This window comes from Phyllopteryx taeniolatus, chromosome 6 (genome assembly GCF_024500385.1).
Source record: "Phyllopteryx taeniolatus isolate TA_2022b chromosome 6, UOR_Ptae_1.2, whole genome shotgun sequence".
In the NCBI taxonomy this organism is placed as follows: Eukaryota; Metazoa; Chordata; class Actinopteri; order Syngnathiformes; family Syngnathidae; genus Phyllopteryx; species Phyllopteryx taeniolatus.
Window position 1 is genome coordinate 28,930,927 of NC_084507.1, and position 24,742 is coordinate 28,955,668.

Sequence of the window (24,742 nt, forward strand, 5' to 3'; positions counted from 1 at the left end):
CCACTAATTATGGTTTGGAGAATTCACAGCTGTATACAAGAGCATAAAGAAAGACAAAAGAGCGTGGGTGATAGCTCAAGCCTTGTTGCTCAAGCCTTCCTCCCCACACAGTCTGGTATGGGGTGTATTAGAGGGTAATCACACACAGTGGCAAGCCTATCAACCACTGGACCCCTGTCATAACCTCTCAAAGTGACTTTAGCCTTACTTATTATGCTCACTGAGGCATATGTAGATTTTTAATATGTGCTTATTGATCATTGTTGGTTATTCGTCTTAAAAATGTTCATTTTTATGATTGTGTATATCACACTTTGTCAAACCTGTGAAAACATTTTGTGTTTTGGGAAAAGAGTGAGGTGTTCTCACTTGTAATGGTGTGCCAGTTTCCATTTCAAAGGGAGGAACAATGTCACTCCAAGGAAAAAAGCGTTTGGTTTGACCATCGATGTAGAAGTCAAACACTGTCCCCTGTGCTGGCAGCTTCACCGTCTTCATTTCTTTGCTCCACCACTTACTGAACTCCAGCCGGTAATCAAAGAGCTAGATAATCAAAAAACATTTCAGAATTTAGTGCTAACTCTCAAGGCACAGGGCCATTCCAAATTAAAGACTGTCAAGCTTTATTTTTGGTAATTTAAACTGTTAACGTGTGTGAATGAATAGTGGGTGCAATTGTAAACCGTCTTTGAGTGCCTAGAAAAGTGCTACATAAGTGTAATGCATTATTATTATTATCATTATAAACAAAGTATATTGACGTATTCCATCTTACTGTATGTTTGTTTTATTAGAAAGACAAAAAAGTGAAATATGAGCAAACCTAGTATTAAATGTAAGAATAAAATATTATCACCAGTATCACGTAGGTATGCTTTTTTTTTAATCCGTACATCATTTATGTTGGAGGGTGATTTTATTCCACCCAAATACATCAGTATATTAAGTATATAAGTATTCACCTATAAGCTGAGATGCAAAAAAAAAAAAAAAAGAAATCATTTAATACATTAGAAAATGAATACCTGGTCTTGACTCAATGCCCCTCCAAAAGCCCAAATGCAGGCAAAGATAAAGTAGGTCTCATAAAGCTCCCTTGAAGAGTCAGATGGAATGTTTTCTGGGGTTAGAAGGCAGTCGAGCAAAGTGCAGAGTGTCTAAATGAGAAAAGAGAAATACAGATAAGTTCTGTCTTGGTTATTTCGTTGAGGCAAAATGGAAATCAACGTTTGCTGTCTGTGTGATGTACCTGCACCAGAGAGTTCTCAGGAATTGGAGTGATTGTCTTAAAGGTGTTTCTCATCTTCTCAAGACAACGTGGGACATATTTTTCAAACAGAATGGTTAAGTGGGCCCTTTCTGTTTGTCGTTTTCGTTGGTCAATCCAACTGGTGACATATCTGAGCAAAAATTAATAATTTATTATTGAGCTGAAGCAATTACGATGTCAACATCATCTAGCAAAAAATAATAATGAAATAAACACGTCACATGTCACACCATGTCCCACTCACAGCTAAGGGATGGAAAACAATTGTTTAAGACTCACGGATTCCAGCCCAGGTCTTGCTGGTTGATGTAGAGGATTCCTGCTCTGGACACAGTGGCAGGAGTGGCTGCTCTCAGGTGGCTAATTTCAAAAACAAGCCTCATGGATGAGGTGAGTGGCACCCGCTCATTGCTAGCAAGAGTCAGGACCTGAAAGATTGTATACAGCTTTATTCTTCCTAAATAATGATCAGCTAGACATAACCTAAACAATGAAAACATATCTCATCAGCTCAGTGACATGATTCATTGCTCTGGAAAAAAAAGAGCTCCAAGTACTCTCACTCCAGGAAATGATTGCTGAAGAAGGGTGAAAGAAACATCTTTTTCTGTCTGTACCACCTTGGTTACTATGTGTTGTACAAAAGTGTATGAGTGAACAGGAGGGAGGTACCTTGTTGTCATCCATCACTGTGTTGAGTGATTCAATCCACATCGGATCGATGTCTCCATCCAACACAATCCATTTAGGTCCAAGGTGGGACATGTTCGCTTGCTCTCGCATCAGCGATGAAAGCAAACCTTACATTGGGGAAGCAAACAGGAAAGGAGATTGCAAGGTATTAGTTTCATGTTGACTGGAGGGTCTTTAGCCACACTTAATACGAATGAGCACTGTAGTTTATGGATTTAAATATATTTTTATTTCAAATAAAATATGCTTGCCGTCTTTCCACTCCCGAGTTCCAGGATGGATAAAGCCAAACAATTCATCTCTGACAACTGCTTTTGGATTGAGGTCATTCCAGACAGGCTTCATCTTCAGGTTTAAATACGTTTTATAGAGAACCCTCAATATCTAGTGAAAAGTGAGTAAAGTATGCCGCAAGTTAGACACTACTACACAGTAACTGCATAAGCGATGGATTTATTTTTAAGAAGTACGGTAAAACTGTGTATATCTAACCGAGCTTTTCCCAGTTCCAGCATTTCCAACAACAAAAACAGAATGACGCACAGCCATGAGTTCCACCAATTGCATCACCTTAAAAAAAAGAGATGTGATGACATTTTGGATATTCATTAATTATTTTAAAAGATAAGCATTTATGAGCCATACCTTGAGGATAAATGCTTCCTCTGGCTGGAGTTGGAGAGAAACTGTGGTATTTTTTACTTCGTTTTCAAAGTCCCAGTCTCTTTCTCTCTCTACTTCCAGGCCTGGAAATAGATCTCGCAGCAATCCAAGGAAGATGGTGACATCATCAGTCACAATTTTTGGCATGTTGAAGTCCCTCAGCGCACGCATTAACACCTAAGAAATACATTGTTGCATCAATGTTTTTTTAGTATAGTAGTATTTCTTCTGAGGAAAACTGAAAGAAATCTTGGTTGCACACACAAATTTGGATAATAATCTCTGCTGAAATTGTTTGATCATAAATGTATTGAGCCCACAGCACCCTTTTTTTCCAGTGCTAATGCATCACCTGATCCTCAGGTTTTGTCTTGTCTCTTCTTCTGAGCGCACCAGCCACGACCAAAACAGACTTGACAGCTCGTAAACCCCAATCATAATGGTCCTAAAAAAAGGTGTGTATTTAGATTAATGCTAAAGTAAAAAAATATACATATAACAATGTGGCAAACTATATTGACCTACTTGCTTGGAAAGAAGCTCTTTGCACAAAACGTAAAGAGAAGTAAACCTCCTGGCTAGAAGCTTTGCACCACAGAAGCCCTCTGCCACTAACATGATCTCACAGATGAGCTCAATGTCCGGTACCACCATTGCACAGGGTCTATGACAGCATGAAGATAAAGCACATATTTAACCTAAAGATACTTAATGACACATTATAAGGGTGTATAATTTCTACCTGAACAAAGCCTTCAGGTTCTCAGGTAGTTCTGTCCTTCCTGCATAGCCCGGATTCATAGTGATGAAGATCCCGACAGAGGGCTTTAAGACAATTTCTGTATTCAGAAACAGGAACCTGAGGAAACATCAACCTGTTAGTGGTACCAGTTATCTTTACCTTGTGCATAAGGCTTTATACATTAAGATTAATCTCTTCACCTTTTCTTTTTAGATCGGATGGCATCCTGGATCGTTTTCACCTGCACCGCAACAACAGACAAAACCTCGACAGGGATGCGATTGAATTCATCAAAGCATCCCCATGCTCCAGTTTGGGCTAAACCCTTGTAGATATTGCCTGTTGACTTAGCACAAAAATAATAGAGAGAAAACAAAATTAACAATTGCATTTTTGACAATATGCAAAACAAACAAAGGGGGTTGATTGTGAAATCTCCAACCCTGTAGTCCATCTGCTCAGAACAGTTAAAGATGTAGACCATGACACCCATTGCTCGGCCAAGATCCTTTGTGGTCTCGGTTTTGCCAGTCCCAGCAGGACCCGCTGGTGCTCCGCTCATGGTCAGGTGCAGTGACTGAGTCAGTGTGATGTAGCAACTAAATTAATAAAGAAATATGCAGTATTTTGAAACCTTTGATACATTTTCTGAATGACAATGGCCAGCATTCTTACCGGTCTGTAAGGGGAGTGATGACTAGACGTGGTGTATTTCCAAGATACTCGTAAAGGTAAGGGAACTGGGCATCACAAATGTTAATAAAACAGTGGCGCTGCTGCTCATTCCAGCAGTGTCGGAGATGGGAAAGCCACTGGAAGGCCTGCGAGGTGGTGATCTAGAAATACAGGTGAGAACTGACAAACTACTGTATGCTGTAGCAAAGCAATCACCATCAGGACAAAGAAATATGACAGTGGGAACTGATTAAAAATGTTAGTTCCATTAGTCAAATAAAATGAGCCTAACAATAAAAAAAAAATCGAGTCTTCAAACAGTGAATATCATTTTCTGGTCAGGTCAAATTTGCCTGTTCTACAGTTAGTTGAATCGCAGATTGCTCACCTTTTGGGCAATTAAATTGGCAACAACATCTCTCGCATGCACATCAATGGTGCAAATAGTCATGATCTTCTGTCTGTTTCCAAGACTCAGCTCACCCAACAATATGTTAATCAACACATTTAGTTGAGCAACCTGGGGGAGATTGGAAAGAACAACTTGAAAGAAATCAAAGGTTATCGAAAAACATTAACAGTCTAACACTTCAGTTTTCAGAATATCTGCAATAGAGTATATGAAAGTGGACACTGCAACTAGATAATTTGGCACAAACAGCTTGTGACTAAAATATCACTGGGAATCGTCCATTTGTCACTGGTCTTGCATGACAGCTCTAATCCATCTGCTACAGGGAAGATAAGATTATTAAAGCAGCAGTCAAGGACATGTTAACCTGACACAGCACTGGCAAAATTGACATTAAATCGGATGCGATTATGTTGGCATGAAAAACATTTATATGTCCTCTTCTCACCTGTTTTTTGTTATAGTCTTTAAGAGCAGACTCAAATCCTTCTTCCAGTCTTTTAAACACAAGCTCCACATCGTTACTCCACCATATCTGTGATGCAGTCAGAGCAACTTGGGCTGGAAAGTCAAGAATCCACTGCTCTCTGGGCCTTTCCTCGTACACAGATACAGCCTCAGACAGATGACACCTAACACTTTCCCTCATGGAATCCTCCAGACAGGCAAGCCATACCTCCACCTTGTACGATAGCCATGTTACAGCATATCCAAACGTTTTAACAATGAAATATTAGCATACAGTTGAATAGTATGGAATTTGCCTTGAGATTAATATAATATGAACACTATACTACTCTAGATAGAATATTTTATCGCAATAGCTTACCACTCCATTACAGTAACATCCCTTGTGGAATGGTACATACTCCCGTTCTTTGCTGTACATGCCCTCAGCAAGTTTAGAATGATTTTTGGAGAATTCCACATCAGACAAATTGTCAAATAGTTTTAACAGGTGGCACGTTACCTGAAAAATAATAAATTGTATTTAATGTACAGTCAATATTGAAAGGTGGCTCTTACTATGGAAACAAGAGAAAGTCAAAAATGTACATCTTTAGGGCGGCCTCCTTTCGAGAGAATATCCAACAAGTCTGCAGATGATATAAAGTAGAATCTCGGAAATGCAAGTCGTTTGGTCTCCAGGTATTCAGCAAGAGCCTTTTCACATAAAGCCAGCCTGTTAAAACAGATGGTTTCGGAATTATGAAAATAGTATTTATGTTTAAAAGATCCATCCATCCATCCATTTTCTGAGGCGCTTATCCCCACAAGGGTCGGGGGAGTGCTGGAGCCTATCCCAGCTATCATCGGGCAGGAGGCGGGGTACACCCTGAACTGGTCGCCAGCCAATCGCCGGGCACACATAAACAAACAACCATTCGTACTCAAATTCACACCTAGGGCCAATTTAGAGACTTCAATTAACCTACCATGCATGTTTTTGGGATGTGGGAGTTTTTGGGAGTGCCCGGAGAAAACCCACGCAGGCACGGGAAGAACATGCAAACTCCACACAGGCGGGGCCGGGGATTGAACCTCGGTCCTCAGAACTGCGAGGCAGACGCTCTAACCAGTCGTTCACCGTGCCGCTATGTTTAAAATATAAAATAAAATTACCTTTTCTGAAAATCCTCTAACTTTGCAAATAGTTTGGGTTTATTGGTGGCTTCAATGACATGTTTGTTTTTTGCACTGTCCAACATTAATTCCTGAAGGAAAAAAAAAAAAACTGGATTCAATTGGAGTCCTATTGGTCCAGAAAATCAATTACACTGGGGAACAATTAGAGAGCAAAATTCTGTTGAGTTATATTTTTATGCTCATTAAAACTAAAATTGGCATGCTCATTCCAAAATCGCAGTCAGTTTTTTTCTAGCACGTCAAGTTTTTGCTCTGCAGCTTACCCTCCAAACAAGCAAAAATCCACTGACTAGCTGTAGTAAAACTTGCCAGCTGATTACGATTGGACTGATCGACAGCTACGTGGCAACTTGTTTGTGCAGTCACAATTGAGATAGTGCGGTGAAAGGTGTGTGCAGCTCCCAATAGGTCAGTACTATCAATATCTGCAAACAGAAAGCTAGCATAGTAGGAATTAAGAGGATTTGTGCGGGCTTCTCTCTTAACCTTGTAACCATCGGCAGACTGTTTTAAGTTCTAGTTCGTTTTATGCAGTTTTTTGTTTGTTTTCAAAGCTTGTAACTATTCCATCTTAGTGTTTTATTTATTTAGGTATATATTTCCTTTGTTCCACTTTGTTCAAAAAATTGACGTGAAAGAGAAAAACTGAGATCAGTTTGGGATTTTGCACCCAAAAAATTGTTACAAACAGTTGTCAGACCTAACTCAACAAAAATTGTGTTCCCCAGTGTATGAATGCAAGCGCAGACCTGAAATTCAGCGTCGATCATTTGAAATCTGTGCGCATCTGTTGGTAGTTGCTGACAGATATCATCACAGCCTTTAAAGATGCTTTCTAAGTAGGCCCATGTCCTCTGCACCTCCATCCAGACCATCAGCACAGAGTCAGCCACTGTTAGCTGTCTCTGAAGTTCCACAACTTCGCCAAGAAAGTGATATATGTGCTTGCTCTGAAAGATGCCCTGTAGCTGAACCTTAAGGATGGGCACAAAGAGTTGGAATGATTATGGTTATCTAACATTTGGTACAACCATAAACACTAATCTGCAGGGGGTCACATCTTGATAAGCTCATATGCACCAGTTTCATTTTCAAGCAATCTCATCAGCTTGTCACACCACAAAAAACTGGGGGAGGATACAGTCTATTTACACAAAGACAGGGGCACTAAAGTAGTAAGACTTCTAATTGCTAGCTACAACCTCCCCCCTATTGCATCTGGTGTACATGTACAAAGACCGCCGGGGTGTAACAATGCCCCATGTGCAATAGCGGCTATAAATCTGACGATTCAATAGGGACCTCTCCTGCCTCAGCTGTGCTGTTTGCCAGTGAGACAGAGCGGCCCCATTCTGCATTCTCGTCTACATTCAGCATTTAACTACCAGTGCTTCTCACAGACATCTCATCTTGAGGACTAGTCCTTGCGTGCTACAGCTACAGCCTTTTTGAGATGATAAGGTAATTCTGAGCAGACTCTCAGAGCAATTTACCTGATGATCCTCAAGCGTCTCAATGAGCTCCTCGTCACATTTGAGAAGGGGCACAGAGGTTTGGTAATGATCTTCATATGAAAGCTCCATTGATGCCCATATCTGACTAATTTCTGTCACAACCTGAAATTAAAGAGCAATCTTTTTTTTTGCTAATAAGAACTTACTTATTCAAGGTTCATCTGCAGTTGCGGTCATAAGTTTACATAACCTGCCCAAATTTTAAATATGTCTACTATTTAAAAAATAAAAAATAAAATAAAGAGTGATCATGCAATACACATTTATTTTATATTTAAAGTGATTAAAAATTAAACTATAACACATTTCAAAATAGCAGTATAATTAAAAAAAACAGCAATAAAGAAAATAATGAGATGGTCCTTGTTTAAAAGTTTGCATACCCTTAGTTCTTAATACTGTGGATTGCCCCCTTTAGCATCAATGACAGCTTGCAGTCTTCTGTGATAGTTGCAGATGAGGCCCTTTACTTTCTCGAGTGGTAAAGCTGACCATTCCCTTTGGCAAGAAGCCTCCACTTCCCGTGAATTATTGGGTTGCCTGACATGAACTGCACGATTGAGATCTCCCAGTGTGTGTCATTGAAATTGAGGTCAGGAGACTGTGATGGCCACTCCAGAACCTTCACTGTTTTCTGTTGTTGCCACTTAAGAGTTGACTTGGCCTTGTGTTTTGGATCAGTGTCATGCTGGAAAGTCCGAAGTTTGTTACATTTGCACCTTCCGAGCACATGAATACTAATTGTCCTCCAATATTTTCTGCCAACGTGCTGCATCTTGTCATCAGTTCTTACAATATTCCATGTGTTGTTGTAGCTCATCCCTCCACAAAGCATCAGAGATCCACCTCAATGTTTCACAGAAGGAATAACGTACTTTTCATCAAACTGTAAGAATTGTTGACTCCTCTCCAAATACAGCTTTTATGGTTGTGACCATGAATTTGGGTGTAATCACACCAAATAACGTTGTTTCAAAGGTTTTTTAGGCTTTTCTAGGTGCTGTTTGCCATACTGTAAGCAGGCTGTTTTGAGGTGTTGGCACAGTAACAACTTTTTTCTCCCAACTCAACTGTGCAACCCACTTTTGTTCAAGTATCTCCTCATTGTGCATCTTGAGACAGCCACACCGTGTTTTTTTGCAGAGAAGGCTGCATTAAAGCTGAAGTTGCTTTTGGGTTTCTCTTTAGATCCCAAACAATCTTCATGTCAGTCGTGGCTGAAATCTTCGGTGGTCTACCTAACAGTGGCTTGGTGTCAACAGAATGACCAATTTTCCACTTCTTTATCAGAGTTTGAACACAACCGATCTTTAGATATCTTTTTATATTCATTTAGGGATTTCAAAATTGAACTTCATTTTCTCAAAGGTCCTTTGACAGTTCTTTTGCTTTCTGCATAGATCAGTATGCAGCAAAGTCAGTGTAGCCCCTGGATGAAATGTGTAGGTGTCCCTCAAGAGCTTGACTATATTTACACGGACACTAATTACAATCACACAATTCAAGAGTGTAGGAACTTATCCTTAATAGCCATTTAAACCTGTTATCAGGCCAACCACTCAAGGGTATGTTAACTTTTGATTGATGCCATGGGGGTGATTTCAGTTGTCATTATGATTTAAAAAGGGCACTCACACTGAGGTAATAACAAATGGCTTCACCTGACCACTATCCCTAAATAAAGCAAAATAAAGGTTTTCCGCATGATCAGTCATATTAGCCAAAAGATTGACAATATTTCACAAATTCTGCCAGGGTATGTAAACTTATGACCAAAACTGTACCAATAGACCTATCCAAACTGATGAAAAATATACTTTTAACCTTTCCACACACACAAACCAAAAGACGGGAGACAAGTGTGTTAAATCTCAGATTATTATAATAGTTTTGTTAGTGACGATTATTTTCGTGATACGATTGACCATCATGCATAAACAACTGAAGAAGAACCTTCTCAATGGCCATTTCTTTAACTGCCTTATCCACGGTGCTGCGGACCTCTTCTTCGTAAAGATGAAGTTGCAGAGCCAAAAGGTCCGCCAGGGTGGTATGATCAGTCACAGTGAAATTCATCTATATATATATATATATATATATATATATATAAAGAAAAAACTTTAATGTGAAAAGTTTCATTTCCATGTAGCAAGACATTGCTCTTAATCACCTGCATTGTCCTTATTAGTTGCACCCAGTGACGCTCTCGTATTGCAAGGTTCTGTAGCTGACTCACAGCTCGCAGTGACGTCAACAGGTTCTTCACAAAAAGGTCTAAACCGGAATACACATTCCATACACGAGCCTCTTTGTCAAGCTTCCGCATGTCCTACACAGACGGGTTTGTAACCATGATTAGTTATTAGGCTAATGTCATCATCAAAGCAGTGGTGCATGACAGGAGAGATGTTCACTGTTGATGATCTAACCTTAGCAAACCCCCTCAATTCTACATCCATCTGCTCCAAGTTTATCTGCCTCCACTTGCTCTTTGTCCAGTGTTCCACACTGGTCTGTATAGATAAAGACACATACATAGGGGTCAATAGGCTGAGGGAGCTTAATTGGGGCATTTAGTGGTAAGAGAATCAATGACCACCAAGACAGCAGGCTGGTCAGATTATTGAGTTATTGGTTCTTGGGGCTTTTAGCTATATTTCCATTTTCTTAAAATAACTAGTACGCTACTTACATGCACAAATATGACAATGTCCCACAGTTCTTTGAGAACAATGATCTCGCGTTTGCAGAGCTTGATGTCTTTATATTCAGGAATTGTGACGTCAAATAGGTGTGTTGAGGCCTGCAACACTGACAACTCTCTGTCCATTTCTCGGATTGCTTTTTCAGACTAAACAAGAATAGAGAAAAGAAGAGAAGAGAGAAAATCTGTTATCACTATTGCGAATTGTTTTCTATTGTTTAACCATATTTAGGCCAAAGCTCAATTCCTACTTTATCCAGACTAATGTAGGGATGAGATGTTTTGTAACTGAAAGGTGCAGTTGCTCTGAAGATGTCCCTGAATTGGCTTTGTTTCACCTGAATAAGAAATATAATTTATACATCAAATTATGTTATATAGAATTTATGCATAAACAAGAAACAGAGATGAGTCGTGACCTCAAATTCCAAGCAGCATCTTCGTAAAACCATCACTTCTTCATTTTGCAGAGGAGCGACCTCATGTCTCACTTTTAAGGACAATTTTTTAGCCCCATTCCATTTTTCAGGGAGTTCCTAACAAGTGTGTTTACATTGAAAATGTTTCATCAGTTGCAAATGATTCGAGAAATAAAAAGGATTCCCCCCCCCCATTACCTCAAGCTGAAAATGGACCTTGTCAGGAATGGTCACTCCATGCCGTTCTAGGAGGATCACTGTGTCCCTTAAAGGCTCAAACATCTTGTCGGTGACAACTTGTCTGTCTCTAATGGCCAGGAGGTGACTCATGACTTCCATCAGACTCTGGTAGTCTCCTTTTGGCACACACTTAGCAAGCCCTTCAACAGTAGTTCGGACAAATCCTTGAAGGCCATCAAGACTGAAGGGAATAACATGAAATGTAAGAATGGCACAAAGACCTTTTTCTTTGTTCTGGTATTTTAGCAGAGTCAATGGTGACCTGTTCGTGACATATGTCAAGAGGTGCTCCTTAAAAAGCCAACTCCACTTCTTAATAGTGTTTAGGAGGCTGGCTTTGAAGTGCTTAATATCCACCCGAAACCATCCATCAAATACTCTGGAATCTTCAAGTTTGCATGTTTCAGAGTACAGGTCCTCGTAGTAATCAATCTGTAAAGTTAAGAACACTGTTATTTACAAATGCAAATATCATATGATTTTTGCAGCTGATGAGGTGACGACGCCTTTCACCTGTTCTTTGAATTGATCAACGGTAGGAGGGCTCTCTGGGAGAATATCAGCTCTGTGAGCCTCCACCTCTTCAGGTGTTAGCACTCGTGCATACAAGAGGAACTGGGTGAGGAACTCTGCCCGGTCATCTTGCCACAAATGGGTGTAGCAATCAAATTGTCTCTGGTAAGATATGGATTTGTTGCGGACATTCTCAACTCTCTCCATCACGTCCTTCCGCAAATCCAACAAATCAAGCATGTCTTCCATTACATCCTGTATGGGTTCAATCACATGACGGTTGTTTGCTAAAATGCTTTATGGCAGTTGTGGAAAGTGAGGACATTTTTTGGCATTCCATTTCTACTCTTTCCCTTGACATAGCCTCTTTATTTTGGAGGGTCCTTCCTCCTTATGTCCAGAGTTCTACAACAACAGCAACAGCAGATGGACAACCAAATAAAAGTCCATCTATATATTGAAACAATGCCCCGAAGTCCAGTAAAGTATTTCAATTGGTTTATCATTCAGCACAAGGGGGAGATCTATGCGTCTAACTCTACAAATACTTGCTGTATGTATTCTAAAATCAAACCATTATGTTGTGTCGTACATTATCTATTCAATTAAGACATGGGCATTCTCATTGATTAATCAATTAACTGATCATTAATAACTCTATTGATTTTGTGTACAGTAGATGTCTTGAAGAAAGTAAGAAAAAACAAAGTGGACTACTTGGGAGCAACCAGAAGAGGTATTGTTAATTTAGTCTGAACTCTGAACTACAGGTAGTTGCTGTCTTGAACAAAAACATGTTAGCTATAGGAAGTTGAGTCACATTCACATTATGGCAACTCCTCACATACCACATCAAAAACATTGAAAGACATTTTCCCATTGCATTAAAAATAACTATTCATCAATCAATTGATGGATCATTATTAGTCAATCGAGGAAATTCTGTCAAATGCCCATCACTAATTGCAATACAGAAGCCAATGAAATTCAGTACCTGATAGTTGTCCACGCTAAAATCAGAAGCCAACCTGTTGATATTCACTGATGCCTTAAATATATCTCCAACCAGTCCTTCTAACAGCTCATAGAAGCCATCTCCTGCATCTCTCTCCAGTGATGGAAGGAAGATCATCCCAGAATCCGTAAGCATCAAATGAGCCTCAAATAGAGGGGCCTGCTTGGGATATGAGTCCATGTTGTCCACAAAGAATTGGAGTGAGTGACCGATGAAGCCGAAGAGACCCTCGACCACCATCTCGTCCACATAGTCCATGTAGGCCCGGCAAGCGTCTGAAGTTGGGTCTGCATTGAACAGCACCATGTTCTCCTAAAGATTGTTCACAGCATTGTGGACAACAGGAGAGAATACATATGCAACATGCAGCGTTATTAGATGCAGATTCCTTCCTGTTTTTTGTTTTGTTTTAGATTTTACTGGTGCAGTACATGTAATGTTGGGATTAGTGAGTATACATGCGGAAAATATGACCGATATAAAAGAGAGAATATTGCCACAAATTGTGAAGCACCTGGACCAACTTGTGGATGGAGTCTCCATCTTGTTTTATTGAACTATATATCTTGTTAACACGGTCTCCCCTGTCCTCAAGCTGTAGCAGTGAGCTTTTCTTGTTGTCCTTTCTGCAAAACATAGTGTGTTTGCTCCATCTCTTCATCATTGATTGAATGGCATCACGGTTCTCCTTTGCTCTAACGACTCGGTTAACAAGGTCTTCGGCTTGTTTTTTTGTGGTGCTTATGAAGCTCCAGCAGTCCTGGTCTTGCCACATCACGTCGGTCTCCGCTCTTTTCAGTAATTGGTCGACTGAAGCCAGTTCATCTCTGATGAGTGGGAGTTCAATTTCGAGGAGAGACTGTTTGAGTTTGTTGTACCATTGCACGATTAGCTGCAGACTGCTCACATACTGAAATATATCCAGATAATTAATGATGAGAACCTCTTAAACACCGACAAAATAGTAACAGGTACTGCTGAGTGCATGTGAGCTTCTAACCTTTGTGAAAAGGTCACGTTTCTCAAAAACAGTCATGGCTGCCACAGGGATGTTAAGGTTGAGCGTTTGAATGTACTTCACATCTTTCAAGATTTCAGCCAGCTGAGGAACAGAAATAAAAATCTGTGACACCTGACCCCTTTTGACTGAGGGGCAGGGCTAGGTTTTTGGCAGAATCAAATAGACCAGAGGTTCCCAAAACTGTGGGGGGTGCAACTCCGAAGGGTGGGGGTGCAGTGGTATATTATAGAAATTCATATTATTTTTGAGGATCAATAAAATGTACTCACTATGAATTGCATTGACTATTTAGGAGCAAGAACAGTGCTATGGGTGTCTGTTGGGGGGAAAAAAAGGGAACTCACCTTGGGATTGAAATTGACTGCAATGAGGTCATTTGAGGAGTTTCTAAAAATGAGTGGTTGTTTCAGGTTAATCTGGCAAGCCTGCTCCAAACCATCACACCACTCAGTATAAACACCTTCCTCCCATTGGTGTAGAAGACTAATCATCTCCGTGGATATGTGGTGTTCTTCTGTTGTATCCATGCCTCCCTCAGATCTGAAAATGCTGAATAATAAGTCTAGAGCTTTAGCACACTACTGCATCTGGGTATATGAAATGTATAATCAAGTAGTCATTTCACACAACCTTTTAAACACAATTTTCATTTTTTCCCATGGGGCTTTAATGCGTTCTCTGATCATTGTTGCCCATTTTAACACTCCAGACATACGAGTCATGTTCGTTCCCAAACAACTTTCCAACTGTAAATAACAAGAGAATAGTAACGGAGTGTTACATTAATCCTTTTAGCAATATTAATTCAGCTTTTGGTACCTACCTCATTGACTTGTGACTTAAAGAGCCATTTACAATTGTCCAGCTCATCTCGGAATTGTTGCAGCAGTAGAGGAATGTTGGGACTGAATACTTGTAGAATGTGTCCTCTTTCAAGGAAAGGTCCAAAAATGGTTAACAGCTAAAGACAAATACCAGAGAATATGATGCCATGACCGTTTGCTGTCACAGTGGCTGAGCTGTCTGCACCTGTTCGATACAGCACAGTATAGCCAGTCTTTCTTACTTTAAATGCTGATTCTAGTCCTGCACAATCCTTAAAGGCTGAGCACAGTAGGCTGGCAAATCGGTATTCAAAGTCCACAATCTTCACTTTGAAATTTTTATATTCCTTCTCAAAATCCTGTAAAATCAAGATTCAAGTCAAGTTTATTTGTAGAGGCCTTAACACAAACTTCGCCTCAAAGGACTTGGCAGGGCCACAGGTGACAAACATTGGCTACATCCCCCAATCAAAACCCCCCCAACCAAGCAGAGGAAAACTCAAAACCCCATTTTGGGGGAAAAAAAGAAATCTCGAGAAGGGACCACAGATGGAGGGATCCCCCTTCCAGGAATAAATATTGTGTATTGTTACAGTGTAAAAACAATATTGTTTTGCATTTGGTCTACATTTACTAATGTGAAGAAAGCCTTATTAGATACAACTTATGTTTATTCAAGAAAAGTTTACCTGGCCGTTGCAGTCAAGAGTGTTGTGATTACAGTGGATCAATTTCAGGCAGTGCTCACTGAACTCAGTGTACATTTGAGCAACACGCTCACTGTAGAGTTTGCCTTTCGGCCCACCAAATTCCAGTTTTTCCATTCTTTTGTATTCCAGCATTATTTCAAAAATGTCCTGCAATGAAGAAAAACCAAATGGAGTGCAACCTAACACATGACATAAAATACATGAAGTTTTAACCTTACCTCCAGTTGTAGCATGCGGTTAAGGAAGTTGTTGAAACGTGTGAAAATCATGACAGATGGGAAATCCCAGGGAGCATGTCTTGCACGGCTTGCCAACCTCTCCCTTTGACTCTGATAACTCTCTTTGAAACATCTGAAGAGTTTTATCACCCTCTTCACCATGTGTAGACCTTCCTCAGGGTCTTCTCGCAGTAATAAGTCAGCAGACAAATATGTAGATGCCTGTAAGATAAAATAGAACACCTGTAAAAGTGTAAATCAACCTCTGCTGTCACACAATGCTTGACAGAAGCAAAGTGCAAAATAAATGTGTACATTTATTGTATATACAATAAGTACAAAAGTAAAATCACGAGTCATACCTGTTCAATGAGCAGATTGCAATACTGCTGAAGTAAAACAACGATTCGTGTGGGCCTTTGATATGGTTGGCAATTAGTCCAGATGAGGAATAACAGATGAAACAGTGCAGGGATGGAGGCTTCAAAGTGTGCGAATCCTTCATTTTCCATTTGAGAAAGTTGAACACACAGTGGCTGTAGATACAGGTCAATGTCCTCTGCTTCTTCGAGTGCTTTTGAGAAACAAAAGTTGTTTTTGAGAGCAAATTTAAGTAATTTTTTAAAAGTTGAATGTGTATCATTTGGCTGGAAATGACACGTGCAAAACATGTTGTCAGAGAACATGCATGCATGTTCATGACAATAAAAGGTGATTCTTCTTCTTCTTCTAAAATGTTGAGAATTAACATCCTTTTGCAAAGGCGAGGTCGATTGCGTTTCAACTTGAACGCTGCACCAAAGGAATTATTTCACGTTTTGGGCATGACAAGGGTATGTATTTGAGCAGAGCATTTCTGAATATCGATCCAAATGCGTGTGGATTTGATTTAAAATCTTAATGGAGAAATAAAATCATACAGTCAATACGAACAATACGAAAAGGGGTGAGGGCTGGGAGGAGAAGTCACGGCTTATAGTCTGAATTTCATGTAATTTACAAATTATTTGGGGTTTGATTTTGAAAAAAGATCTTACCATCAAATACATTTCCTATCAGGCTCTTTATGGCAGGATAATAGCTGCTTTCCATCATCTCCAACATCTTTGCCATCTCCTGAACAACAGGACTCTGAAGCTATACAGGGTTTGTTTTTTGTTTTGGTTTTTTTTTAAAGAAAAAGGAAAAGGGGAGGGAGGGGGAACATCTATATCAAGGAATGTCAGGAGATGACAATAAAGAATATGAGCATTTTCAGTGCATGCCTGTTGATAGATGCTCTGAATATTGCTCTTCCTGGAAGCCCAAAACCTCAGCTCTGCATCGGGCCCAGGGTTACTGCCAGTCAGAAGTATGTCTGATGAATCCTCCTTCAACAATCTCTGGATCAGATTGGTCCAGTTACTGACCTGGGTCTCTATGTTGTGAGCCAGTGCCCTGTCATAGTTACCATACCTGGGGGTGTAAAAATACACGTTTTGCATCTGCAATCAGGTCCATTATATTCTGTGATAATATGTGTAATCTTACATTTTAGATGAACTGGATGCATTTCCTATCCAGTCTGTATCAGGTGGGACAGCGAGGACAGATTTCCCCAATGCACGTCTCCGCACAACTGATGTTTTACTGCATATACTCCTTGCATTTTGAGTAACATCCTCAGATAACAGTTGTGGCCATGTGTGCTGGTTAAGGTTGTTGGACAGCAATGGGGCACATATCTTGGAAGTAAACAAGCCAAGTTTAAAAAAAAAAAAAAAAAGACATACTACAACTGAGCAAATGATAAAATGATGGGAGTGTTTTGGTATCACCTGTTCAACTATGATTGACAGTTGCAGTAATGGACATGGAGCCAGTACACCAAAAAGCAGAAGCTCCCTGTAGTTTTCTGAATTGACGGGGTCAGCTCGCTTCTTTGTGGTATAAATGAGCCTATTTCTGGCAACACTCGGTGTCTGTTCGGGAAGAAAAAAAAAAATACATGCACCAAAACAAATATGACACATTTCAATCGTGTTAAGCTTAGCTAGCACAAATGCTAAGCTAGTTATGACTGTATTGGTTAATGTAACAGTTAGCATACCTCATTAGTAGCGACCAGACTACCTGTCTTTGACAAAGAAAAATAAACAGCCGTGTGTTTTTCAAAAAGGTCTGCCAAAAGTGTTTGGAAGTCTTGACTGGCAGCACTTTTATCCCACACTTGATGCTGCATTTGTAGGAACTTACAAACTTTGCCCTCGACAAACTTTACTCTTACGTCGTCGAGAAACGAAGGCACATTTTCCTCGTCGTCCGACATGTTGGCTCACTTTACGACCATGACGTTGAAACGTCAACACTTTCGGGAATAAAATAAACACACACCAAAAAAAAAAAACCTCTCATGTGATATCCGTGGGAAAATATCCGCTAAATTGGTGTTACTCCAAGCGTTTGTCGGTGAAGAAGAGTGTCCTGCGTTGAGAGGTCCACGGAGAAGGTTCCGCGTGGAGTTGCCAAGCAACGGACAGTCTCCTCAATCACTGCCGAGGACGTTTCGGAGCGCTGTGTGTCACCGTGGGGAGTTTTGTGGATCATGCTTATGGTGAATACATAAACACGATCTGACCGTTTGCTCTAGTCGCTGTCGAAGGTAAAAACAAAAACAAAGCAAAAGTAAATATTGTTTGCCAAACAGATCACGCAAATGTTAGACCGTACACTAGCCAAAATATTAGGGACACTTGTGCAATCTGATGAGATAGCAATACTGTAGAATATTCTGCTTCAGCAACCACGGCACTAAATCAGACCATTTTTTTAATCTATTATACACTTTGTACTGTTGTGTTGTGTTGTACACTACACGCGGAGGAAAAAAAACACACAGATCACACATGCAGGCATGCAAGGAGAGCTATGAGGACAGCAGGCACATGCACACATAGACCCCAAGTGGTGCTCAGTCACCTGCCCTTTTGCCCTGAAATGCCCTTTTTGCTGCAGCCAATCTTTTCCCTTCATTCATCAATATTTAAAACTCTAAAATTACCCTCCACATCATCAATTCCACCCAAAGTGTTTTCATATCTGACAAGCATTTATTTGAGTCCTCGGGAGAATTATACATATGTTATGCTATGTGATATTGACGCTTTGGAATTTGTTTTGTACCCATCTTCCTTTTGAACAATGAGACCCCTCTGATGCTGCGGAAGCCGTGTGCGGACCGTGGCTTGTGTTGTAATATGTGATGACAAAACTGTCAGGATAAGCCTGCGAGAATAGCACACATTTATTTAGGGTCAACCAGAGGCACTTTAAAAGGTGGCAGTTGTGTGGTGACTCCCATTTAACAGTTTGGAATGTGATTGCTTAGTTGTAAACACAGCCACATCCCCAATAATGAGGGTGTGTGCACTTGTGCAATCACATTATCTCACTTGTTTGTTTTTGCTTCCCCTCTCTAAAATATTGTATTTTATTTTCAATTGAGTTGTGCAGGTTATCAGTTAACTGAAAAAAACTGTCATTTGAAAAGGGATGTGTAGACGTTTTATATCCACTGTAGCTTCCCTTCACCTCCTTTGTTAATAGTTGTTTTATTGCCTATGTTGATTGTGTTAACAGAAATAAAACCATAATGCTTATACTGTTTTTTTTTCCTTAATTGTATCAATAATTTTGGTGATGGGTGCCCTTTTTTGGGTTCCCACACACCACAGAGAGCACACAAACTGGAGCGAGGGAGAGACCAGAGAATTCAAGAGACCATTGCTACTGTATATAGCGAGAGACAATACACAATTGTGAAAAACGTGAAAATAAATGAGGGTATAAAAACAAAGTAACATTTGGACACATTTTAAAGTTAATAGATAGTTTCAGGGCAGAGTGATGGATTTGCAAAATTAAAATTTCATCTTGGGCATTCCCTTTTTACATTTACTGCACTGGTGTTCAAGTGAAGAAGCTCATTAAAAAATTACAAAAGTGAGAAGTGACTCAGACAGTCAGTTATGTTTGCAGGTGGCACTGCCATTTTGGCCCACATTACCAACAATAACAGGACCACCTGTGGGGCAGAGATTTCCTGCCTGTCGCTATGGTGCTAATAACAAGTTGGAAGCAATGCAGTGAAGCAGTAAAGATGAAGATGGCTCCAGATTTATGCCAAACATTCATTATTTTTCTACTTGAAAATCAGAACAGGTGTTGACATGGTTGAGAATGTGAGCCATTTAATTTGCCCATGCTGTTTAGTCTCCATTAGGACACATTATATTCTCTATTTCATCTCACTGTGACGAGAAGAATGTCACCAAATGCATGTTCAACACCAACTTGGGTCAGCAAGATCTACAGTAGTAGCAAAATTAGACACAGTACATTCATGCAACACAACCCAAAAATATGTACAGCAGAGTGAAATTTTCCTTTCGTGGTTGAACTCGGGCATGGCGATAGAGTGTTTATTTTCCGGGTACTCCAGCTTCCTCCCACATTCCCAAAACATTCATGTTAGGTTAACTAAACAATCAAAAGTGTCCATCGGTGTGAATGTGAATGGTTGTCTATATGGGCGACCAATCCAGGGTGTAACCTGCCTCTCACCCAAAATCAGCTGGAATAGGCACCAGCTCACCTAATGACGACAAGGGTACAGAAAATGGATGGATAAAATATCAGCAGGATTGCATCTTGACCTTTTGGCTCAAGATGCATAGTTGGCTTAAATCAAAAGAAAAGTCCTTTTTTTCTTCAAATTCTTTCTTCCTCTCCTTCGCTCATAAGATTGTTTTGGTCTTATTGTTATACTTCTGAATGTATTTAATAGTCAGTGATTTTTTTTTGTAGCAATTTACAGTATACATACTGTACATAATAACCTAGAGAACCATACAGCTTTTTCTGACATTGTGCAATTCCAGCGTTGTCCTGAAGAGAGCACTAGCTTGTCTCTTTTGACACAGCCACTGAACTGCAAGAGGTTGGAGAGACTGCATGACAACTTAAAACATACATATAAAAAGAAAGAAGAGAAAGAAAGAATATATATAGATTATTCTTATTATTATTATTATATTGTTATTCGAATTAGTATAGTTTAAAACTGTTCCGGCGTTTATGAGGAGAGCATGCTCCTGTTGTTTTGTGACCTCCCCTCTGAAATAATTGTTCGCGCTGACAAAATAATAATGTCTTGTCAGTCATTACTTTATCAGGTGTCTCCGGAAACACACACATACAATAGTTTTGATCCGCTGGTGGAAAATAATAGCCCAAAAGTGTAGTGACATGTGGGTGGGGGTTAGGATTTGCAACCTGTTGTGAATTAACATTCAACAAGTATTTAAAAAAAAAAAAAAAAAAAAAAAAACACACACACACACAAAAACAGGATTGCTATGATCTGACAGCTGGATCTCTGTGGCAGATCACACACGAATCCCACTGGTGAGTGCTAATGCTCTTGAGGTGTGATGTAAGCCCCAGAAGGTACAAATTTGTTAGGCCACACCCGAGGGCATCTGGTGATGGATATGCTGTCCTGGGGGAGCGCCAAAGCCTCAATACAACAGCCGGGCCGCTTATCTTGAAAGGCTTGTTTTTAGTGCCTCCTCTGAGGTCAAACAAAAGGTTTAAGGGCCCCCATTACCGTACAATTGTTCTTCAATCCCCATTGTTGACTTGGTTCACACACATACAGTAGATATTAAAGCATATCCCAAGCATTACGCTGGTAGGGCTATGTTTACTTCTTAAAGGGCTACTCAAAAATATTTAAGATATATATTTTTTTAACTTGCATGATATGAGACGTGAAGCCATCTGAGCCTTTCCCAATGTTTCTGTGGTGTCACGGCGTATTTGTGTGTTTGTCTATAAGGTGGGGAGGGGTGGGTGTGTTGTGGAGGAAGTCCAGGTCCAGGCTGTTAGGCAAGGCTCCCCTGAGGACGTCCAGGCCACTTGTGTGTGAGGGGCTGGTTGATCCCACTTAATCAGCATCCTGAGAGACTGGCACTGCCCCCCTCCCTTGGCCATAATGCCGGGGGGTCACTATGGGCTCCTCCAAATGAAGTGCAACCTCGCCAGACAATGCTGCTGTCAATCAGCCTTAACCTGAGCTGGGCCTTTTATTCCTCCTACAGTGTACTTGTGTAATCATTCACTCCATAAATGTAAATTCATCTCATCAATGATTTGACGAGTGCCAGGCGAGGATGCTGTGCATCTGGAGCTTCTTTTTTTCCCCCTTATCAAATACTTCAAATTCTCACAGTGCATTTGGCCTGTATACATGGAAAATCATGCATGTCCTCTACGCAATGTTAATCGCACACGTACGCTGCACACCTGCTTTACACTAGAGAGGCCCAGATTCTCCGACACTGTTTTACAAAATGTAAGTTCAGCACAATTCCCGCTGTTGGGTAAACTAATCTCCCTAAATGAATCATCATAGCCTCATGCGGTTGAGAGTAAATTAATCTAAGACACAACAAGATAATGAAGACGTACGAGAATGCGTCCAGCAATTTCCATTTTGTTAAGACTACAATTTGCAGCTGTTCGCATGGCACATATAGTTTGTTGCAAGGAATATCCCAAGGGCTTGTGTCAGTCTGAAACTGCTTTAAACGACTGCCGAGGGAGCCTCATTTGCCATTTCTTAACACTCAGGCTTCCTTTGGGCCTTGTGTAGCATTTGCAGAGCGCGTGCCCTTTTGCTTTCCTAATCCTTGCACGAGCTCGGTGGAATGTCAGAGAGATATTCCGCTCACAAGCTGTGATTTATGCTCCCGTGCGAGACTCGCAGGCGAGAGGATCACAGGTGGTTTGGAGCTTGTGTAAAAAAATAAATAAATAAAATTAAAAAAAAATAAAATAATAAATTAATATGCAGAGCTTGGCGCAAGGATTACAGCCATTCGGGCAAAGATAGTTCAATAATTGTCTTGAAATTCAACAGAGGCCTTATAAATTGTACAAACGTGTGCATTTAAAGCGTTATACACTTAAAAAATTTGCCCGCTTTCACACATTTGTTCCTTCTCACGAGAACGAAAAGGCAAATCGTTTGCTCGTACTTATAAAATGAACTAAATGCGTGGTGGCTATTCATTACTGCCAAGTGTGCAGTTAAGGACCTCTGTAAGGTGAATAGGTCGACCTTTGCTCATGTCACAGTAAAAGCCTGAGCATCAAATCACGAGAGCAAACTGGATCACCTCAGAAAACCAATACGCCACTCGTTGTCTCCACATAATATGTTACAATCCATACACATGTCAGTCTTGTAAGTTTGTTGTCATTCATTCATTAATCATCATTGTCATCGTTATCATTGTTCATCATTAAACATGATACCGCATTGTCCCATCAATAAAACCACGTTCAAGTATTTATTAATTTTCTGCCAGCGGGCCGCATTTCTGTTGAGGCTTGTTACGGGCAACTTCACGGGCTCTGACAGGCTTCCCCATTAATTTTATAAGTCATCTTCACACTCTCTCTTTTCATACTGTACTTTTCAGTAAACTGCTCCAGCGTAACTGACTGAAACTATCTCATATCCTAATGGTGAAATTTACAACCCATCCCCCTTCACCTCTTTGACCAGTAATTTAGGCCCAGAGGTCAGGAATGCTTTGGCTCGTGTAGTTATGTGTAGTGACCTTTTCAACTCTGCTTTAAGTGTGTTGCGTACCATTTTTAGGCCCAAATAAGCTGTTGTAGTTCTAATTGAAACTTACGCCCAAAATGTATGTAAAATGACAAAAAAACAACAACTTCTAGACTAACTGAGATCACATGACAGTAAATCAGAATATGGCGAAATGTGCAAGTAACATATGTATAAATGTAAATTAAAAATACACAACGTACCTTCACAATGAGCAAAGGATTAAAAACAATACAAAATTATATATATATATTTATTTATTTTATTTTTTTCGCGGGAGAGCTCGAGCCTATCACAGCCATCTTCGCACAGGAGGCGGGGTCCACCCTGAACTGGTTGCCAGCCAATCGCAGGGCAATTTTTTAATTTTATTTTTTTTTACATTTTGACCAAAATGATTTATACTTCCTCAATACAATACAGAATGTTCTAGATTAAAAGTTCCCAAGATCTAGAGTAGTAGTAGTAGAGATGGCATCTTCTCGAAATTGTCAAAGATAAAAATAATTCTCAAAACGTACAAAAAAAAAAGATAATTATGAAATGGTGACAATCGGAAATGGAGAACCCCACAACCTTACAGTGTTTTGTCTCTTAAAGTCTTGTGTCATTTTCAGCCAGAATACATCCACTCAACAAAAAGTCTGGAATTGTTTTCTGCCGAGGGGACTGAATTCAGGTCATTCGAATTTCTCGAACCTTATCGACGACACTGGAGAAGACCTCCGTCTATTTTTTTTCTGCTCACGAGCCAGCGTGCTCTCAAAAGTGGGCTTTCTCCACGGAGGCAACCAATCAGAGGAAAGAAAGGCCAAATATGGTCAAAGCGGACACAAAACTGGGTCAAACAGAAGTAGCTGTCAGAGGGGACTTTCTTGACACTCATGACAAAACCAAGTTGTTTTTTTAAAAAATGAAATTGAGACTTTTATACGAGTCCATGTTAGTGTGTCACTCTATGGTGGTCTAAATACCCAAAATACAGGACCTTTAACTTCAAATCTAGGTATGAATTCATTTGGGTGACTGTCTAAGAAAACTGAAGGGTGTCGTTAGTCTAGTCAAGTTTATTCATATACAGTGTAGCCCAAAGATCATTTAACCTTTCATATTTACAGAATCAAGAACGTAAATTTGTTTATAGTTTAGTAAATAAGGCATTGGATATTGGGATATTAAAGATGAACAAATTGCCATAGATTCCCAGTTCAGTGGTGTAAGGTGCATGGCTGTGGTTTTAGAGTTAATATATCAAAAATATTTACCATAAATTAAATCCCACTGGTATATTAGTCTCCCTGCTGCTTTGGATTGTTAAAAAGCTGCAATAACTTGCACATTTATAAACCTCGGTTGTAACGCTGTCAGAATTTCCCCTGTGAATTTATGCAAAAAGTGCACCTCCCCAAGGTTACACAGCAGATTCATTTAGTCCTTACTGTGTCACTCCTTGTCCCCTCCCTCCTCCTCCCTCTCTCCCAGCTCCATTAGACCCTGCAGACTAATCGAGCAGTACCAATTGCTCCCGCGGTGAGATCATTAAGTAAATTATTTTAAGATCAAACGGTCAGCAGCCACAATGAAGTCCTATGTAATGGTAAAAGCCACCGAAACTGCCACCCGCCCTTATCTTCCCAATTAAAGCCCAGTGGGGAGAGCAGTGCACCTCTCAGGTGGATGCCCCCCTCCCAAACGTCCACCAGCTTGAGGCTAAGGTAGGACCCACTAATTGCTCCTTTGAACACAACTAACACACCAACAGGATCTGACTTGTATGCGTTTTAAGA

General features: G+C 40.1%; 1 protein-coding gene across 4 annotated transcripts in view; it reads right to left on the bottom strand.

The window, feature by feature from the left end:
• The window catches only part of si:dkey-233k19.3 (dynein axonemal heavy chain 11), a 41,455-nt gene extending 23,685 nt beyond the window's left edge, over positions 1 to 17,770 (bottom strand). For 3 of the 4 annotated variants that reach the window (XR_009788964.1, XM_061776573.1, XM_061776574.1), the window contains exons 1-41: positions 16,318 to 16,385; positions 15,643 to 15,854; positions 15,281 to 15,502; positions 15,042 to 15,209; positions 14,595 to 14,711; positions 14,352 to 14,489; positions 14,159 to 14,274; positions 13,873 to 14,077; positions 13,508 to 13,609; positions 13,022 to 13,417; positions 12,487 to 12,819; positions 11,493 to 11,747; positions 11,242 to 11,411; positions 10,938 to 11,160; positions 10,740 to 10,856; positions 10,572 to 10,658; positions 10,309 to 10,467; positions 10,046 to 10,129; positions 9,787 to 9,945; positions 9,570 to 9,692; positions 7,596 to 7,718; positions 6,852 to 7,076; positions 6,079 to 6,170; positions 5,512 to 5,638; positions 5,285 to 5,425; positions 4,904 to 5,137; positions 4,432 to 4,563; positions 4,044 to 4,204; positions 3,811 to 3,967; positions 3,569 to 3,714; positions 3,369 to 3,485; positions 3,152 to 3,290; positions 2,979 to 3,071; positions 2,609 to 2,803; positions 2,456 to 2,533; positions 2,215 to 2,347; positions 1,943 to 2,070; positions 1,550 to 1,698; positions 1,250 to 1,400; positions 1,026 to 1,157; positions 370 to 543 (exon numbers count right to left, since the gene is read on the bottom strand). Coding sequence is in view for 3 of the 4 variants with exons in the window: in XM_061776573.1 (XP_061632557.1) it covers positions 370 to 543; positions 1,026 to 1,157; positions 1,250 to 1,400; positions 1,550 to 1,698; positions 1,943 to 2,070; positions 2,215 to 2,347; positions 2,456 to 2,533; positions 2,609 to 2,803; positions 2,979 to 3,071; positions 3,152 to 3,290; positions 3,369 to 3,485; positions 3,569 to 3,714; positions 3,811 to 3,967; positions 4,044 to 4,204; positions 4,432 to 4,563; positions 4,904 to 5,137; positions 5,285 to 5,425; positions 5,512 to 5,638; positions 6,079 to 6,170; positions 6,852 to 7,076; positions 7,596 to 7,718; positions 9,570 to 9,692; positions 9,787 to 9,945; positions 10,046 to 10,129; positions 10,309 to 10,467; positions 10,572 to 10,658; positions 10,740 to 10,856; positions 10,938 to 11,160; positions 11,242 to 11,411; positions 11,493 to 11,747; positions 12,487 to 12,819; positions 13,022 to 13,417; positions 13,508 to 13,609; positions 13,873 to 14,077; positions 14,159 to 14,274; positions 14,352 to 14,489; positions 14,595 to 14,711; positions 15,042 to 15,209; positions 15,281 to 15,502; positions 15,643 to 15,854; positions 16,318 to 16,384 (6,480 nt within the window). In the remaining variant the exon portion in view is untranslated. Of the gene's footprint in view, positions 1 to 369; positions 544 to 1,025; positions 1,158 to 1,249; positions 1,401 to 1,549; positions 1,699 to 1,942; positions 2,071 to 2,214; positions 2,348 to 2,455; positions 2,534 to 2,608; positions 2,804 to 2,978; positions 3,072 to 3,151; positions 3,291 to 3,368; positions 3,486 to 3,568; positions 3,715 to 3,810; positions 3,968 to 4,043; positions 4,205 to 4,431; positions 4,564 to 4,903; positions 5,138 to 5,284; positions 5,426 to 5,511; positions 5,639 to 6,078; positions 6,171 to 6,851; positions 7,077 to 7,595; positions 7,719 to 9,569; positions 9,693 to 9,786; positions 9,946 to 10,045; positions 10,130 to 10,308; positions 10,468 to 10,571; positions 10,659 to 10,739; positions 10,857 to 10,937; positions 11,161 to 11,241; positions 11,412 to 11,492; positions 11,748 to 12,486; positions 12,820 to 13,021; positions 13,418 to 13,507; positions 13,610 to 13,872; positions 14,078 to 14,158; positions 14,275 to 14,351; positions 14,490 to 14,594; positions 14,712 to 15,041; positions 15,210 to 15,280; positions 15,503 to 15,642; positions 15,855 to 16,317; positions 16,418 to 16,545; positions 16,736 to 16,810; positions 17,005 to 17,097; positions 17,242 to 17,369 lie in introns of those variants that run through there. The other variant, XM_061776575.1, reaches the window with a different exon arrangement.
• Positions 17,771 to 24,742: the final 6,972 nt, after the last annotated feature.